Below are 19,304 nucleotides of genomic sequence, written 5' to 3'. Positions count from 1 at the left end.
GTTTTCAGTGTGGTGACAAACTTCAAATTTGACCTAGTGAGATATTAATTCATCGCTTGAGAAAACAAGTGAATCCACTTGGATTCCGCCCAGGTTGGCACATGGAAATTATGATGTAGCATAATTATCATCTCGGGTCAAGATTTGAAATTATGCCATGGTTTTTGTAAAATTGCTACTAGTATTCACATTATGTACTTTCACCAAAACATACATCATCATAGAAACATACATAGAATTTGGGTCCTCTGGGTCATTTGGGTCCTCTGGGTCATTTGGGTCCTCTGGGTCATTTGGGTCCTCTGGGTCATTTGGGTCCTCTGGGTCATTTGGGTCCTCTGGGTCATTTGGGTCCTCTGGGTCATTTGGGTCATTTGGGTCCTCTGGGTCATTTGGGTCCTCTGGGTCATTTGGGTCCTCTGGGTCATTTGGGTCCTCTGGGTCATTTGGGTCCTCTGGGTCATTTGGGTCATTTGGGTCATTTGGGTCCTCTGGGTCATTTGGGTCCTCTGGGTCCTCTGGGTCATTTGGGTCCTCTGGGTCATTTGGGTCCTCTGGGTCATTTGGGTCCTCTGGGTCATTTGGGTCCTCTGGGTCATTTGGGTCCTCTGGGTCATTTGGGTCCTCTGGGTCCTCTGGGTCATTTGGGTCCTCTGGGTCATTTGGGTCCTCTGGGTCATTTGGGTCCTCTGGGTCATTTGGGTCCTCTGGGTCATTTGGGTCCTCTGGGTCATTTGGGTCCTCTGGGTCATTTGGGTCCTCTGGGTCATTTGGGTCCTCTGGGTCATTTGGGTCCTCTGGGTCATTTGGGTCCTCTGGGTCATTTGGGTCCTCTGGGTCATTTGGGTCCTCTGGGTCATTTGGGTCCTCTGGGTCATTTGGGTCCTCTGGGTCATTTGGGTCATTTGGGTCCTCTGGGTCATTTGGGTCCTCTGGGTCATTTGGGTCATTTGGGTCCTCTGGGTCATTTGGGTCCTCTGGGTCCTCTGGGTCATTTGGGTCCTCTGGGTCATTTGGGTCCTCTGGGTCATTTGGGTCCTCTGGGTCATTTGGGTCCTCTGGGTCATTTGGGTCCTCTGGGTCATTTGGGTCCTCTGGGTCCTCTGGGTCCTCTGGGTCATTTGGGTCCTCTGGGTCATTTGGGTCCTCTGGGTCATTTGGGTCCTCTGGGTCATTTGGGTCCTCTGGGTCATTTGGGTCCTCTGGGTCATTTGGGTCCTCTGGGTCATTTTGGTCCTCTGGGTCCTCTGGGTCATTTGGGTCCTCTGGGTCATTTGGGTCCTCTGGGTCATTTGGGTCCTATATTCCTATCCTATAACATATATATCTCCTATAACCTATCCTATAAATATAGATTTGATGACGTCATGTTTACACATCTGAGCGACAGAAATGAGCGACAGAAATGAGCGACAGAAATGGGTGACAGAAACTAGCTTCACTTTTGAGCGCCCGAAATTCCCAGGCAAACGCTATAACGCACCAGGTTTACAACCTGTGCGTTAATAATTACAAGAGTAAACTAGAATGTCACTCGGTAGAGCACATTCCCCCGTCGGGCTGAACAGTTTACGTTTTGTATCGCACTGATAGGCTTGATCTGGATCCGGACCTGAATCAAAATCTAATCGGCTTGTTTGTCACCTAACCAAACTCGTCTACCTAGTTTTGTCATAATCCGTCCAAATGTTTTTGAAATATCATGCTATAACTTTTTCACCCCATATCTCAATGGTGAAGAATCACTTAAAATTAAAAACTTCTCTTTTCCGGTTCCAGATTCTGATCTTTACCTAAATCAAATCGATTCGTCCTTGTCACACACTCGACCTGTCCAGTGGGTTTCATCCGAATCTGTCCATAACTGTTTGAGACATCGTGGTATATAGCGGTTTTAGCCCTATCTCTCAATGGTGAAGAATCATTTAAAGGATTCTTGGATCCCAATTTGAATCTTCACCAAAATTGATTCAATTCTCCCTTGTTGCGCACTCAGCGTGTCCACAAAGTTTCGTCCGACTCCATCCATAATGTTTTGAGATATCGTGCTTTATGTCGGTTTTGGCCCTATCTCTTTATGCAAAGGAATCGCTTAAAAATTGTAGTATCCGGATCCAGATCTTCACCGAAATCGAATGGATTCGTCCTTGTCACTTACCAAACGTGTCCACCAAATTGCGTCCGAATCAGTCCACAACTTTTTGAGATATCCTGTTCACAGACAAACAGGCAGACAGGTGAAAACATAACCTTCGTCCATTTTCGGTGGTGGAGGTAATAATGGTCACCAAGGCAGGTTTGCTTCATGTATACATTTGGGCACTTGTGTTTAAATATTGTCGCTGTACTGCAGAAAAATGTCAGCCGCAAACCTGTACAGAAAGATCACCTGTCTATAAAGGACACTTTTTCGGTTTCCCTTGATTGGTCATTCTACGCAGGTTGGACTGCATATATTTTTGTTTGCCTAATTTGATGTTGAGGTGAGGTCAGGTTAGGGGTAGCCATATTGATTTTGTGTGAAAGTATTATTGTACCCATTTATATATTGCAATGTTCTCCATTGATACCAGAAGTGAGAAACTACAAGGAAAAGGCTGTTTAAAGCCTGGCTTTTCTCCTGCAGGGTGTCTAGGGAAGAATTCCTATTTAAGGATATTCCAGATTGGTGCCCTGGAGAGGAAGTGCTGGATCCTCGAGCTTGGATGTCGGCTGAATTGGACCCCAAACTACTTCAAACTTCCGAGCAGCTACGCCTCGTCTTGGAGCTCCAGTGAGACGAGCAATACCAAACACTTTTTTACATACAATATAACTTGTGCCATATATATATACACATACAATACACATACAATATACCACCGGGACACAAAGGTGATACCGGGGGAGGAGGCTGTTTCACAGCACCACTTGGTTGTTGTTGTATAACTTGTGCCACTACTGCATTTTTACGAGTCACAACCTCACCTGGTTAAAAAAAATTGTCTTATGTACTGTTATAGAACTTCCATTTTAATGTGTTGCTTTGAGTATTAAACTTAGCTGTCACTGTCAATTTGCTGTGACCAGGATTTTGATGTAATTGAAGTAGGAATTAAGCTAACTTCTCATTTGGGGCGTCTATATTTGCACCAGGCCTCACCATTATCTCAGCCTCCATTAGCCTTTGGTATAATTAATGCTCCACGCAAACTTTTTTGGGGGCTGTCCTGCAGAGCAATGACAATATTTCAAAATTTTTGGTTGTCCGAAGTCAAATTTTGATTGCTCAATGTCAATGACTCACATTCACTGTCAAATAAAATGTCAAATAAAAATTCACTTGTTTTATGGATAAGTTTCACTGTAACAAATTTATAATTATGCATGGCATAATTCATTCATTCATTCATTCATGGCAATAGCTGTAAAATGCATACACATGCCTATTGCAAACAATAAGAGCCAAAATCTTATTTATAAAGAGTATAATTTTATAATTTTTATGAGTATAACTAGTATAATTTTTATTTGCAGTTTCGACCACAAAAGCATGATATTCTGAGTTAATGTCTTTCTTTTCCTTTGAAATTATTTGAAATAATAATTTGTTGATGCATGTGCTTTGTATGCAAAATAATAACGATAATAAATACGAGTTTTCTTTAATGAAAGCATTAATTGGGTCATACATACATTTGAACTAAAATCAGCAATTCTTGTCAATTAGCACAAACACTTTCAAACGGTGAGTATTCTTCTTAGCAATTGTAATTGGTTTTGGTTTTCAAGCGAATGACGTATGTGTTCACCTCAAATACACTGTTAGCTTGTTGAAGTGCCTTGCTTAGTCATGGACTCTGGAGTTTTACACATGCACATGCACTCTGGAGTCTTACGCACGACATTATAAATGCCCAAGACCAAGGACACTGCACAAATGGCTTTAAGAAAATGGCGGCAATGAGTCAATCGGACAACCATCCCTGGGGATATTACTACAAACGAGCTGCAGTTGGAAGCTGTCCGGAGCTCGGTGTAACGATCCTCAAAAGAGCCCTTGGAACAAAACTTTGAGAACAAGAAAATTTCACAAACTGGTCCATGAATCATGATCCCTTATTGAAATGGAGGTGGATACTTCGAGACCTGGGAGGACTCAGTTCCACTTTCTGAAACCCGCATATGGAGCTAACAACCAACGACACACACACACACACACACACACACACACACACACACACACACACACACACACACACACACACACGGAGGTTTATACTTTGAGAACCTGGTAGGTTTATGTTCCTCATCCTGAAACCCACCCACGTGTGGAGATAGCAGCCAACAACAGCATCTTGCACACACATGCTAAGGGAGGGGAATGTTTTGAGACCTGGGAGTGCTCTGTTCTTCCTTTTGAAACCTGCATGTGGAGATAACAACCAACAACACACACACACATCCACTCAACATGTGCCTTTTATTGCAAGTTAGCAGGGGTACCCGATGTTGCCCGGTCTATTTTTTGTAGAAGCCTAAAACGCTTCTCTGAACCCACTAAGGAATATGTTCATTACACACTTCCTTACACCCACAATAAAGCGATTTATAAAAAAATATATAATAATAATACAACTTTAAAAAACGTTTTTTTAAACTCAACTGGACTATGTCCAGCTGAGTTTTTGTCGACACCCAGTGTCTGTCGTCTCTGTCTGTCGTCTGTAAACAATTCGACGTCTACGCTCTAAAAGTCACAAATATTGATTAAATTTGATGAAACCTGTTATGCAACATCTTTAAGACATAAACTAGTTTGGGGTTGCATTTGGGCGTTGCACGCCCAAAAACGGGCGCGGCAGGGTGGCCATAGTGAAAAATCAATTTTTGTCATATATTTTTAGCATATATAAACTATATAGTTTGTGGTTCTATTATGCATATTCTAACCATATTGATATAGACCAGTTGAGTTCAGGTTCCCTGGAACCTCTCTAGTTTTCCTAAAGCACTGCTCGGTACTCACTGATGAACCTCTAAAAGTTTGACGAAAATCTGTTCAGCCATCTGGGGAAAATGTTGATGCAGACAGACAAATGGCTCTTATATTGTAGATTTCAGACTCGCTCGGATCGGGGAATGCGATTATCTTTGCATTTTCGCAAGCGCGCACATGCAAGATCACGCGTAAACTACATTACAGTGAACATTTATTGTTGATCCAGGTGGTCGATTTGTACGTGACGGGGTCACTATGTTCCAGGCACGATAATGAGGTTGCCCAGGGTGGGCAACGAAGTTATTAGTTTAGTTGCCCAACACTAAATTTCGGTTGCAACTGTGAGTGTCGAGCCTTGGTGTAATGTTGGATGCAAAATATTCTGGCTTCCTCCAAAACTGATGCCTTATGCAAATGCCAGGCAGTCCAGCTAGTTGTTTTCCAACAGTGGTTGACTAGCAATTAAACCAACAGCCTGAGCCCCATTGTTGGCTTTAAATTGCAACTGCTACTTGGATTTTGATGATTTATTTTCTCCAGCTTCAGTCACTTGGGGCCGTAAGCAGGAACTCAGACCAAGCTCCTTACCTCAGGCTTTGCTTCATCCTAGTTGGCATGCACAGCCAAAGACTAGCCCTATTCTGGAGACAATGCCAAGACTATCTTTACCCTCTCAGACCCACAGGCTTAAAGCTACTAAGCTATATATCTTCAGGTGAAACAAAATGGTGCCCACCGTCTTTCAGCACTATCTACAGAGCCACGATGTGCTGAGAAATCACAATCGGGCGAATCTTTTTGATAGCTACGATGGCGTAGAGTTACATTCTGTCGAATCAAAGCAGGATTGGCCAAACTGTCTCTTGTATCCCAGGTTCCTTGTATTCCCTCCAAAACCCACCTGCCCACAGGCACAAACTGCACGCGATCTCAAAACCCGTTTCTTTCATCTCTTTATCTTGAATTATTCAACCATTATGTGGCAGGCCCTCAGTTATTTTTGTCTTGCCGAATTTTTGCAGTGCCGTAAGACCATGACATTCGCGGGGGATATGTTCCTGGAAAATGCCGTGAATTTTTGGACATTGTTTCAATGCGAAAAAGGTGGATGGGTTCATAGTTTGCTGAGGCATGCTTGCCTGTGAGCTTCACATGATGGAGACGGTACTGCTTCTTGAAGTGGACAAACCATTCTCTGCTAAGCTTGTAAGGGACTGGGGCCACTCGTACCCACATCACTCATACCCGCATCACTCGTGCTTGCAGCACCACCTGCACCAGTCAGATGATCGTACATGCGCTTTGCTTTTCCACAAATCAGAGGTCCGCTTAAAGGCGCATGTTTCTGGGTGTTGTCATGTACCCGCAGATTGAATGCCTTCTCCATTGCTTTGATGTGAGTGTCCCTGACCTGGGTAACCACTTGTATTTGGTGCTGGGTACTGCGCTGGCTGTGACACTTTTGCGAATCGCCTTCTCGTTTTTCTTTGTTGCACGCAGTCGACTCGTTCACACAATAGTACCTGCCCACAGAGGCTGCAGTCTCATCTCTTCATCGTCGGTCAAGTAGCTCTATCTTCTGGTTCAAGCTCATGACCTTTTTTTTCTGCCCCTTGGGAGCAGACACATCTCCTGCACTACTAGTATGCTTAGGACCCTTGAACGAACAATGTGTGCAAAAAGTCCACGAATGCAAGGAATCGCCGCAGGACGAGACGGAAGAATGAGACCTAGGACACGCTGCACATAAATAGTCATGCAAGGTTTGTGGATAGATGGAGGGGGGGTGGGCAGTGTGACCATTGTTTGTGGGGGTTCGTGCTGGTGGTGGGGGGGGGGGGGGGGAAGGAGGGGTGGTTTATGCACATATGCTGGGAGGTAGTTTATGCGTGGCTGATGGAGGGCGGTTTTAGAGCTCTTCTGCGCACGGCTGGTGGGAGATGGTTTATTCGCCAGCAAAAACCACGAACACGCAAAGCACAGGGCCGCGAATGTAGAAGTAAGTCGCATTTTATGAACCGCAAATGTCGAATCCCCGAATGTTGGGGTTTTATAGTATTTCTTATTCTTGCTGGCCAAAAATGACATTGCATTTGTAATCAGAGTAGCTATTTTAGTTTGTGTGTCCGTCGTTTTAATGATTGCTAAATGAAGGAGAACATGTTCTGTTTTTTTTCGTTTTCTAGTTTCATATTCAAATATATGAATTATCTCACATCAAGGTTTCTATTATACATCCCGTGTCACATTTGTGTTTCTGTTGGCTTTCAATCGGTCAAGAAAATCAGTTGACCCAGGTTGGCATTTGTAGTATTTATTGTGGGGAGAGGGAAGCTAGAAGGGGGGAGGGTGGTGAGCTTTACATACACTGAAAAGTACAAATGTTGAAGACTTTCGATAGAAGTATAAAAAAAGCATTGTCCACCTCATTGTTCAGTTGTGTTTTCTAATTTGACGTTGTGCATTGTTTGTCCTGTTTTGATCCCCAGGATTATGCCCGACCAGTGGCCGAAAGAAACTGTTATCACTAAGCAAGACGATCGTTTTCATGGCAACCATTCTTGCTTTCGGGAGCTACTCTTCAGGGTAAGACCGTGGACCGAGATCGTGAAAACACACTTCCGATGATCTGCTGCCTTTGTACATATCAACTTGCTCAAAGCACAGACATGTCTCAGGTCTACAAAAGCTCTGTGTGGTGGTGGTTTTTGCTGTTGTTTTTGTGGTTCTTATTGGGGGTCGATTTTTGAAATGTGCAACCATTGTTCAGACATCTGCCGGACCCCACCCACATTTGTCGCTCGACTCCACCCACCATGGCACCCAGACAAATAATATGGCCGCCATCTTGGTTTTTCTGTTGGGCTGAAGACATCAGCCCTGTAGTCCTCTGCTGATTATACACTGTCCGGCTTTGTTGCGACAGATTTAATGGGCTTCGTTTGAGTTGAGTGTAACTCAAGTTGAGTGCCCCCAAAAAATCTAATAAATGTCAAATAAAATTATTAGTCAGGTTTAATCAAGCCAGCCACAAGTCTGCCAGCCCGCCAGCACTTCACTTGACGCGCCTCCCTAAAACAAATAGCGTTACGTAATTTTTGAACGGTCCCATATTGGGGCGAAACAATCCATGACAGTGATGAATCGGCTTGCTCGTTCTGATATAACCATGGTGGACGGTGGAGGGTGACATGGATAAGAGGTGTCGAGTTAATCCTTTAATAACACATTAAGTGTGTTTCCCTGTCGCGCTGGTCATCTTTTAAGAGTGCTTTAAATGCGTGTTTCCCAATCGGCCCGTTAATGGATTTTGTTGCAGGTTGTGACCACAGTGTGGTCATTCTTGTTTGTTTAGAAATATGAACTTAAATACTAAGCTTTTGATTGTTGCTCCATGAAAAAAATGGTATGATCAGCAATGTGATGCAACTATATTCACATTTTATCATGTAATACTTTTTCTGTCTCAATGATCCTCTCTTTGGTTCTGCAGATAATGGCCACATCAGCACATAAGGACACGTGCAGGCAGGCTTTCCAAACTCTTTGTGGCCTCAACTGTTACGGTGAGCTTGTGTGAGGGCTTGCTCAAATGAATGTAGTGGATGTGAAAGTGAATCATTCCCTGTCGGTCAGCAGCATGACTTAACAGTGCCACCCACAATTTGACAAAAAATGCTCTTGAAAGAGTTTATGTAAAGTCCAAGTAGGGGCACATATACATGCCAAATTCACCTTAAGGGTACCACAATTCCTATTTAAAGTACCACCTTTTGAAGTGGTATATTCAATGTTCCTTCTTTTATGAACGGAAGCAATTTCCTATTCATCGCAAGTGTGAACAAATACATTCTGATGCCTTTGCCTTTATTTTCAACCAGCCAGGATGTAATAGCACAGCAAGCAACTTTGTTTTCTACAGCCCAATTGGTCCCTTTACAAAGCCTTTACAAACCTTTTGAATGGGTAAGTGAAGTTGAGTCTATGTTCCTATCACTTCGTCATCGCTGAGGGACAGGTCGGTAGTCTCTTTGTCTTCTGCCCCCTCCTTTCTGGTCTTGCACCCTCTGCTCTTTCTCTGTGCTTTGCCCCCCCCTACATGGTGTCTGCAAGATGCACACTGTCCACCATCAATCCCCTCTAGTAAGACTTCCAAAATCCAGAACCACTGCTCACCTCCATTCATTTATTCCTCTTTTTCCACCTGTGGAACCACCTTCCATGCTCTTTACTCTCATTCTTACCTTCAGGTCTTCAAGACCTGAAGTTAAGACCTTCAAGACCTTCGGGTCTTCAAGTTCACGGCCGTCTCAAATCATCCCCCATAAACATCATGATCTTTTCTACAACTACAATCTGGGCATGTAATTTTCCCACATATATAAATTTAATTATTTAATCCTGTTCATTAATCTAATTTTCTACAATCGTTAAACCACCACTCACCCCTCCCAACATTTTCCTTCTGTATCCATCTTTTCTACCCCTTGTATTCTCCCCTGCCCCATATCATTACCTGCATCCCTTTTTTGTCCATCTCAGTCTATTTTCTCCCTCCGCCCTGCTCTTGGCGTTTTCCCCCTTCTCCTGCTGTTCCTTTTATTATGTTGCTTCCTGGTGTGTTCTGTGTTCTAACTCTTCCATGAACCTGAACCATATATTAAAAATAAGTTTTCTCTGAAAAGTTCGGACATGATTATTCAGTTGGTAATATGTTTTGCTCCACCTCAGGAAATGACCCTGTTTAAGGATATGGTTCCATTAACCATGGTAAAAGTGGGGTACGCATTGCCACTCGTGATAATGTTACATTTTCACCACAAATCTACTGACCAGAGAAGATTGCTGCTTCACACTTAAATTATGCAGTTTCAGAATAACAAATTGATCATTCACTGATCTCGTTCATCCTGTGATTTAAACGTGTATCTGTAGTCAACAAGTCCCTGTGGTATGTGTTAGTGAGCAAAAGAATGCTCATTAGAGCTGTCGCACTAACCAGCATTCTTTTGACCTGTATTTAGCTATGTGCTACCTTTCTTTATCAGAAATTCCAAATGTAATGCTTGTAATTTTAAAATCACAAATTTTCTACAGAATGTGCTTCTTTGAGGAAATACCAGCGAGCACCGCTCTGATCAGGGTGCTGATTGATGCAGGTTAGGGTGCTGATTGATGCACCGGATGGGAATGGAAGTGAGGGCGCTGAAGAGGATGCAGGTGAGGGCACTGAAGTTGTTGAGGTGGGCGACCCAGGGTGGAAAAAATGGGTGGTCACTAGCTGTTTCGCTGAGTGCTGCAGGTTTTTGGGCAGCTCTTTGTATGGCTGCAAAACATCAAACCACCTATTGAACTGGAGGTGCTGCTCCATCACAGTGTCGGCATTGTGCAACCTCTCAGCGACTGACGGTATATCCTGCATCTCCTCAACCAGGAACTTGATGGTCAGGTTGGGCCTTGCCACCTCTTCCTCCTCTTCACTGTCCTCTTCATCAGAAGCCTTAATGATGGCCTCCAACTCCTCCTCGGTCAGCTTCCACCATGTGAGGTGATGAGCTCCTCCAATACCTCAGGCTGCCTGTCGTCAAAGCCTTCCCCTCCCACCTGCTGCATCAACCCGGCAATTGTCCACCTCTCTTCCAAGCTGTTGGGAAAGCCTCTGAAGTCGTTGACTGCCTGTGGCTATAGACTGTGCCAGCAAGCGTTGATGGTGGACTCTTTGACTTTGTCGAAGGAGTCCTTGATGGCACTGATGCAGTGCACGATGTTAGAGTCCTTCCAACATTCCCGACACCAAGTTCATGGGCGAGTTCAAGGGTATCCAAGATGCGATGGAAGGTGTGGTGGGTGTAATACGTTTTAAACATTGAAGTGATTATCTTCAGGCCATCTTTGGTGTTGTCACAGGTTGTAATTATTTTTCGTTTTTAACTGCACACGATAAAATCTACTATAAACATACCTCCTCATGTCTCATTTAAGCTTGATATTCTTTGATCTTTGCTGGTAAGTCAATTACTACCTCATGAGATAATGCTGCTTCTATTACTTTGGCTAAAACACTTTTATTTATTTATTTGTGTTTGCAGCAGGGTGTTTATGGCCATTCCCTCAGTGGGTACCAACCTTCTTTCATCTGATACGTACAATGGTAGCATTAGGGGCAACCCCTACTTCACTTTTCCCTGCAGTTGGATTTCATCCTGTGTTTCCCACTTGTTTACCCAGGTTTGTATACTCTTTGTTTGACACGAATTGTTTGACATTAAGGTTGTGTATCCGCAAACTTGAATTCTCATATGTGATACTATAGTTCGGCAAGCAAAGCAATATCATTGCATTGGGATAATGAGAGCGGTTGACCACGAACACAAAATTACGAATAACAACAATAAAATAAAATAAAACCACCTTTAGAGGCCATTTTTCCCCGCAAAGCGGGGGTTGGCCTTTTTCGGGCACCGTGGTTGTTGTTGTTTTTGTTGGTCCCCTTTTTGAAGCAATGTTTTACGGCCGGATGCCCTTCCTGCCGCCAACCCTTTTTGTCGCCTTTTACGACAAGCAGGGAATTACCAGTGAACTGGTACTCAATTAGCCGACCTCGGAAGGATGACAGGCTGAGTCAACCCCCCTGGCGTTAATTCAGCGATCGACCGGGATTCGAACCCAGGATCCTAGGATCCTAAGCTGGCATCGTAGCCGCTAGCCCAACACCAGGCTTTAGCGGGGGTAGAAAAGATCAAGGTTTCGAATAACAACAATAACATTGGGTTTTTATGAAGCACATTTCCTTGTGCAGTACAACCATCCCAGGGCACTTCATAAAAACTAGAAAAACTAGAATGACACTCAACAGAGAGCATACCTACGCCTGGTTGGCCATATTGCTCAATGGTGAAGAAGCACTTAGAAATTAAATAATTCTCATATCCGAATCCATATTCAGATCTTCACCAAAATATAATCGATTTGTCCTTGTCAGACACCCAACCGGTCCACCAAGTTTCGTCCAAATACGTCCACAATTTTTTGAGATATCCTGCTATGTATAGTTTTTGGCCCTATCTTCCAATGGTGAAGAATCACTTTAAGAAAATTTAGCAGGCGGATCCGAATCCGGATCTTCACCAAAATCGAATCATTTCGTCCTCGTAACATACGCTACATCTTTGCCAAATTTCGTCCGAATCCATCCACAACTTTTGAAATATTTTGTTCACAAACAAACACAAACAAACAAACACACAGACAGATAGGGGTGAAAACATAACCTCCATCCATCTTTGGTGGTGGAGGTAAAAATGAGGAAGTATGAAGGATAAATATTATTAATAAATAATGAAGACTTATGGAAATAGATAGTGAAAGAGGCATCACTTGTAGATGTGTTTCTTTCTTCAGAATTTATCAGCATAAAAGGAAATTAGCTTTAGATGAAGAAATATACCTGGTGACCTGTAAACTGTTTAACACAAGAGAGCGGAAAGGGAGGGAGGAGAAGATGTGTGGGTGTTATAGCTAGGTGGCTAACACCCATTATTAGGATGAATCGGTCACATTGTGATACAAGCATGAAATTTGGCAGTTATGCTCTTCAGTAGATACTCTTTAAATCCAGTCAATTAGCCAACTTAAAGTTCGACATGGCGGCCATCTTGAAATTGCTAAAATGTACCATTAACTTTTTACCTTCGCAAAAGCGGAAGGTTATGTTTTGATCGCTGTGTATTTATTTGTATGTCTGTGTGTGTGTATGTTAATCGCATAACTCAAAAAGTATTCAACCGAATTGCATGAAATTTGGTGGGATGATTGGTTATTATACGGGACACATTTGATTAGATTTTGGGAAACAGATTTGCTCAAATTCTGACTATTTTTAACTCGATCGTATTTCACTCAAAGTTATGAGCGACTGAAGAAGAAGATGTCCATCCAGGACGTCATCACTATAACGCGATCTCCCGCGATCATTTCAACCTCAAAAAAAATTATAATTGCAGATTTGTCAAGAGATGAGGCATATTAACAAACGAATGAAACAGATTTGCTCAAATTCTGACTATTTTTAACTCGATCGTATTTCACTCAAAGTTATGAGCGACTGAAGAAGAGGATGTCCATCCAAGACGTCATCACTATAACGCGATCTCCCGCAATCATTTCAACCTCAAATGAAATTCAAATTGCAGATTTGTCAATCGGGGAGGCATATTAACAGACGAATGAAACAGATTTGCTCAAATTCTGATTTTTAAAAATCGATCGCATTTCACATAAAGTTTCACATCGCATACACTCCCATGCCAAGTACAGAACAGTAGCTGCGGCGAAGGTATGCGCTCTACCGAGTGCCCGGATTCTAGTTAATATTGAATTTAGTATTTTTTTTTTTTTTTTTTTTTTTTTGTATACAAGATCGAGGCTCGTGAAAGAACTAACATTAATCACACAAAAAGGCAACTGACACATAAAACACAAAATAAGGGGAGTGGAACACAAGATGGGGAGAGAGGGGGAAGGACACAAACAACATTTGAGAGCAAGGACATCGAGAGAAATGTGGGAGGGGAGGGCTTGGGGGGAGGTGGGGGAGGTATAAAACACATCAACACTGCAAGGACTTCCAGGAAAGAAGTTGGAATTTCAAAAAAAAAAGTATCTGGGGTGAATTAGCGGGGGTAGAAAAGATCAAGGTTTTGGATGGGGGAAGATAAGAGATGGTGGTGAACAGCTGTTTTAAAGACCTGGAGGGAGGAGTGGGATTGAAGGGAGTGAGGGAGTTTGTTCCAGAGGCGGGAGAAAAGGGGAATGAAAGAGTGAAGGTGAGCAGAGAGCCTAGATTTTGGCAGTTTAACCATAAGAGGGTTGCTGGAAGATCTTGTGCGACCTGTAGGAATATTAGGGGGACAGAGCACAGAGAGAGCTGGGGGAGCAAGGCTGGAGAGGAGTTGGTAGAAGACAGAAAGACCACCAACCTGCTTGCGGTGAGTGAGTGAAAGGGCCTTGGAGTTAGCTTCATCGCAGGAGATTCCAATGATTCTGAAAGCTTTGGTTTCAACAGCGTAAAGCCGAGCTCGGTGTGAGGCAGGAGCACCGGCCCAGAGGGGGGAACAGTATTCCATTGAGCTGCGGATGAAAGCCTTGTATGTGGTGAGGAGCTCAGGTGTGCCAAGGAAGGACTTCGCACGACGGAGGATGCCCAGTCAGCGACTGGCTTTGGAGGCCAGCTTGGAAATGTGGTTATCCCAAGAAAGATCATGGCAGATAGTGAGACCCAAAAGCTTGAGCGACAGAACTTCTTGGAGAGGATTGTTAAGTCATTATTATTAGGGGGGGGGTTCATCATACCGAGGATGTGCGAGTATCAATACAAAATCACAGAACTACACCTAATTAAGGTTAATTGAAAATGTTTACCTCTTATAATCGATATGTAGTTCTGTGCAACCATTCCAGGTTGTTTATATGCTCCAACGTCCTAAATTCAATTTCAAAAAGTTTATGGCACATTTTAGCAATTTTGGTAGCTATTTTTGAAAAAGAATTGACAGCCATGTTGAATTTCGAGTTGGCTAATCGATTGGATTTAAAGCGTATCTATATAAGAACATCACTGCCAAGATTCATGCTTGCATCGCAATGTGAATGGTTTTTTGTGTTGGCTGCCTAACTATTAACAGAACACATACGACTAGTTTTTGAACAGCCACCTTTTCTTTGTCACTGCAAACTTGTTATATTCGGAAGGAGTTTAAGACTACTGTGATTTATACATGTGATGTCCTCCTCCAGTTACTGGGAAAGATGAGCTGGTATTAGCGTTTTTTTTACAAATTTGCCAGAGTAAAATCTTAAACTCCCCACTTCAAGAAGTTATGCATGAAATGTAGTTTTTCTTTATTTTTCCAAAGAGAGGCTGCAAGTGGAATTATTTAATATTGGTGTATTTAAAAAAAAACTTTCTTTATGCATCTGATTTTATGCCTTTTGAAAATGTTACACTTCTAAATTTTCCACTCTTCCATAATCCTTGGTACATGTATTTAAGAAGAAATTCAAAGTAGCATTCAAGTGTGTGATAAAAATGATCTTGCTGTGGAACATTTAATTTTTGTACAACATTCCAATGACTTTAAATTTTGGCACCAACTTTCCTTTCTTCCAGACCCCAAACTATCCGTTATCTTTGCTATCCCTTTATCTGACAAAAAAATTTCATCATACTCTTCACAGCTTAGATATTCTTGCTGATCAGCATGGAGTCTCGTCTCCTGGGAAAGACGCATGCAATCCTCCAGGCTTGTATTTCCTTGTGCAGGTATGCTGCTTCCATTAAAATGTCACAGCTGCGTTTTTTATTTGTTTTCATTTTGAGATGCATTATAAAAACATTAACGATTATCGTGACAATAATTTGAGCTTTTAATCCTTACGTTTTTAAACTGCAGTTTCATCAGGATAAGTGACGTCTCAAAGCACAGGGTGTTTCAAAAGTCTGGAATCATAGGGATATTTATTTTACAACTTTATTATAAGTCGCTCAAATTGCGAGCTAATGACATGCACACACGTCAATTCTTACATGTAGATTTCTTTGAATGTTTCTTAACATTGACATAATGGCCTCAACACGACCTCTCTTCATCTCTTCTTCATTTTAAATGCAGGATATACTTTTGGTCAGGTAAAGCTATTTCTGTGCCAAAATGACGAAATATACAGAGATATTCAAGGAAACTGACACAGCACTTGGCTTGTCACACTATACCAATTAGTTTACACATCCCATTTCACCTTCATCCATTGTCAGAATCGACATTGCCATGGTACCAATCCTTATTGAAGGATACTACATGTGGAATGTCTTCCCATCCACAATGGCATACCTGCTGTCTGTTACTCTCCCGGTGTAATTTATAGGTTTGAGTCTAAATACAGTCCACTGTGAAACAGGAAAATTGACGTGCCCCAATAAAATAATTGCCATAATGATTATCTACTCATCAAAAATTTGGATAGCTGTTCCAACAATGAGGTGGAATCTAGGTACTGTCGTTGCATTGCAATGTCACACTTACCTCATCGCACTTTGTCCAGCAAACTTTAATGAAGATAGTAATGCAATCTCAGGTGTGCAGCATAATTTGAAGGATTGCTCTGATGAGATACGAAGATGAACTGATAAGTTTCAGCATCAAACATCAGAGGTCATGTCAGGTAAAAAAGTGATACTTGAGAACAGCTACAGGGATTTAAATCGAACTTGGTACATGTATAATGATGTAGTAGTCATGTGAGTGGACACCTATCGGTTGACGTCGAAGAGTGCCATTCTATTTTTATTTTTTTTAAATAATTGCAGTTTGGATGGGTCGCTCGGAGCTGAATTCATTAATATTGTTATGGCAACGGGGTTTGAGTTCACCATGAGGGGGCTACTCCTCGGGATCTGCTCAACCTCCATTCCTGAGGGCACCAGTCACTGATAACTCTGCTTTGCAGCGGGCTGATAGTCAACCACGAATGCTAATCGGTCTACCAGATATCCCAGGATCCTCCGTCTATCATTTACCTGAAGACGAGTTGGTTGACCTGACCAGGGATTGCTTCCTCGATGCGTCTGCTTATCTATTTAATCAGGGGGACCATCAAGAGGAATGGCCAGACACACACCAGTTATGTATTGGAGCCAATCAGTTGTGGAATAATGTCCCGGCTAACACATTAAACAAGAGAATGTTGCAATCAGACACACACCCAAATAAATTTAGACAAGCAACAAAGAAAGAAAACAGAGCGGGGATTGCTTCGACCTCTCCTCACCAGAAGAGGACAGACACATCCACCGTGTCCCTTCGCTAGGGGAAAGGTATGAGGGATAAACAAAATCACTGGTGATTATGGGGGTGGGAATTGTGACTGGAACCTGACTGGAATAGCGACGGGAATTGTGACTGGAACCGCGAAGTCTCCTCAACAATTCTGGGACCGCCAATTGTCCCTGGAAAACTGTCCCAGTCCCTCACCAAACAGTCTGCACAGGTACTAACAGCTTGCTTCAAATGCTTTCCTGAAGTGCTTTCCTCAAGCACATTCCTCAAAACACGTTCCTCAAAAGTCAAAACGCTACCCTCATAAGCCTTCACGTGAAGAAAAGAGCTTTTTTCTATTTTTAAGCTTTACCACACAAACCAAAAAACTTTTCTCCTCAGAGCTGCGAACTGAACCCCCTCACAAAAGCCCTCCATGCTTTTTCAATCTCTGGGGGGGGAGGAGGAGCTTTCCGCAGGCTAAAATGCCATGCCCCATCCATTTTGGACTTGGCGTGGTGTGTCCATTGGCCCAGGCGAGCATCCATCACCCGTGTGCGTCGTCCCACCCCCAGCCTGGCCACGACAACGAGCTCTGTAGTTAACATGGAGTGGGCCCACTTCACCCCGCGCCTGCTGCCAGGATGTGCGCTCAGCACCATGATAGTGTTGCAAGCACGCTGAGCATCGCGGCCGTCGTTTGGCCAATCCGGGTGAGCTAGTGGTGAGCTTTTGTAGTGCATATCTGTCCATGCCTGCAGTGAGGCGGCATTGATCACCTGATGCTATACAAGCAGTTTATTTCAATGGAGACCGGGCGCGGTGCTCGAGCATTGTGGGGTTTTGAATTTCAGGGCTCCACAACACCTGCTCCCTTGAACCCATTAGTCCGATGGAAGGGCTATCTGAACATTCACTAAGAAATAATTGTCTCAGGACACTGTATAATTGTTGCATTTGCCGGGGGTGTGCTGGTTCACAGAACCGTAACAATATTTAGCTATCTCCTCACCCACAATTTTCAAATCGCCTCTGAATCGATCTATCATGATTATACCAACTTATTGCTGCATATTTGAAGTGATTACACCTAACACTGTTGAAGATACAGCTTGCCCTTCTGTCTTCCATGTGTGCAGTACTTGACTTTGTGTATTTATCATGAGATAAAAGTATTTAGCAAGAGAGAGCACGTCCTGCTTGTTGCTCTCTGTGCACGTCTCATGCTGCAACGAGGGTTGGATATGGAAACACTTTGTGCTCTGCGGCAACTGCTTTCACTTCTTCTGACGAAATTTGATTCTTGGCTGTCACAGGTACAATGCTGACTCATATCCTTTTCCATAATACTCATTTTTACAGTGTAGATTCTGAATATGAAATCCTGTGAAAATCTGCATTCTATTTTAACCAATGTAAAAACAGGTTTGATTGGAACACCCATCATCCGTTGGCCTCACAGAGGAGCTTGTACATAAATTGCATGCAGGACAAAGACATTCATAAGAAATCGATGTACTTTTACATTCATTACAAGGACATTAAGGAACAATGGAAAAAGATGTGCAATATGGAATTTGAACCTCGGTTCACTGCATCAGGAGCCAGGCAGGCACTCTAACAGGCCAACCCAAAGCCTTAATTTTAAGCGCTCCATTGCTCCGTCACCTCTTGCAGATTAAAGTAAGAGTTGTAAGCACCCATAAGTGGCATCCTGGTGAAAATCACTTGGTGCATTTATAAACAGTTGCTTTTTAATGTGAGCATAGCGTTAACATTTCTTTATTTGGATAAATTCATGCTCTCACCTTGATATGTATTTCTTTATGACAAGGCCTGAGTGCATTTCGATTCTTCTGTCACTAATCAGAGGTGAAAGAAGAAAAAAGTAGGCTGGAGAAGTATGTTTGAAGTGTCTTCAAAAGTAGCCTGATTTGATATGTGTTTAAAGTCGAAGGATTTCTTCCCCCAACCACCTAAACTATGAAGGAATGCTTGTGCAATTGCAAAACCTAGCACAGATGCAACTGAGTTTCCAGCATCTTATAGTGCGCTCGTTTTCTATATATCGTTTTTTTTGCCCCATCTCTCAATGGTAAAACATCACTTAAAATATCTATTTTTAATTCTCATAACCAGATCCAGATCTTCACCAAAGTCGAATCAATTCTTCCTTGTCACACACTCGATCTGTCCACCAGGTTTTGTCTGAATCCGTCCATAACTTTTTGAGATATCATGTTGTATATCGTTGGTGGCCCTTTCTCTCAATGCTGAAGAATCACTTTAAAATTCTAGTATCCGGATCTGGATCTTCACCAGAATCGAATCGATTCTTCCGTGTCACACACCCAACCTGTCCACCAAATGTTGTCCGAATCCGTCCATGACATTGAGATATCTTGCTCAGCCAAATAGACTGACAGACAGACAGGGGTGAAAAGATAACCTCCATCCACCTTTCGTGGCTGAGGTAACAATAAGGAATTGTCTGGTCTTTTCATCTTATT

The 19,304-nt window shown here is 42.8% G+C and overlaps 1 protein-coding gene across 3 annotated transcripts in view; it reads left to right on the top strand.

Moving 5' to 3' along the window:
* LOC137414234 (uncharacterized) overlaps positions 1-19,304 on the top strand; it is a 72,899-nt gene that overhangs the window by 26,233 nt on the left and 27,362 nt on the right. For 2 of the 3 annotated variants that reach the window (XR_010981849.2, XM_068099715.2), the window contains exons 5-10: positions 2,627-2,773; positions 7,471-7,567; positions 8,475-8,547; positions 11,071-11,209; positions 15,218-15,302; positions 17,934-18,110. Coding sequence is in view for 2 of the 3 variants with exons in the window: in XM_068099715.2 (XP_067955816.2) it covers positions 2,627-2,773; positions 7,471-7,567; positions 8,475-8,547; positions 11,071-11,209; positions 15,218-15,302; positions 17,934-18,110 (718 nt within the window). In the remaining variant the exon portion in view is untranslated. The remainder of the gene's footprint in view (positions 1-2,626; positions 2,774-7,470; positions 7,568-8,474; positions 8,548-11,070; positions 11,210-15,217; positions 15,303-17,933; positions 18,111-19,304) is intronic. The other variant, XM_078774352.1, reaches the window with a different exon arrangement.

Source organism: Myxine glutinosa, chromosome 3 (genome assembly GCF_964187855.1).
Source record: "Myxine glutinosa chromosome 3, kmMyxGlut1.1, whole genome shotgun sequence".
NCBI classification, from domain to species: domain Eukaryota; kingdom Metazoa; phylum Chordata; class Myxini; order Myxiniformes; family Myxinidae; genus Myxine; species Myxine glutinosa.
The sequence above is the reverse complement of the archived record's forward strand: the minus strand, read 5'-3'. Positions and strand labels throughout refer to the sequence as shown.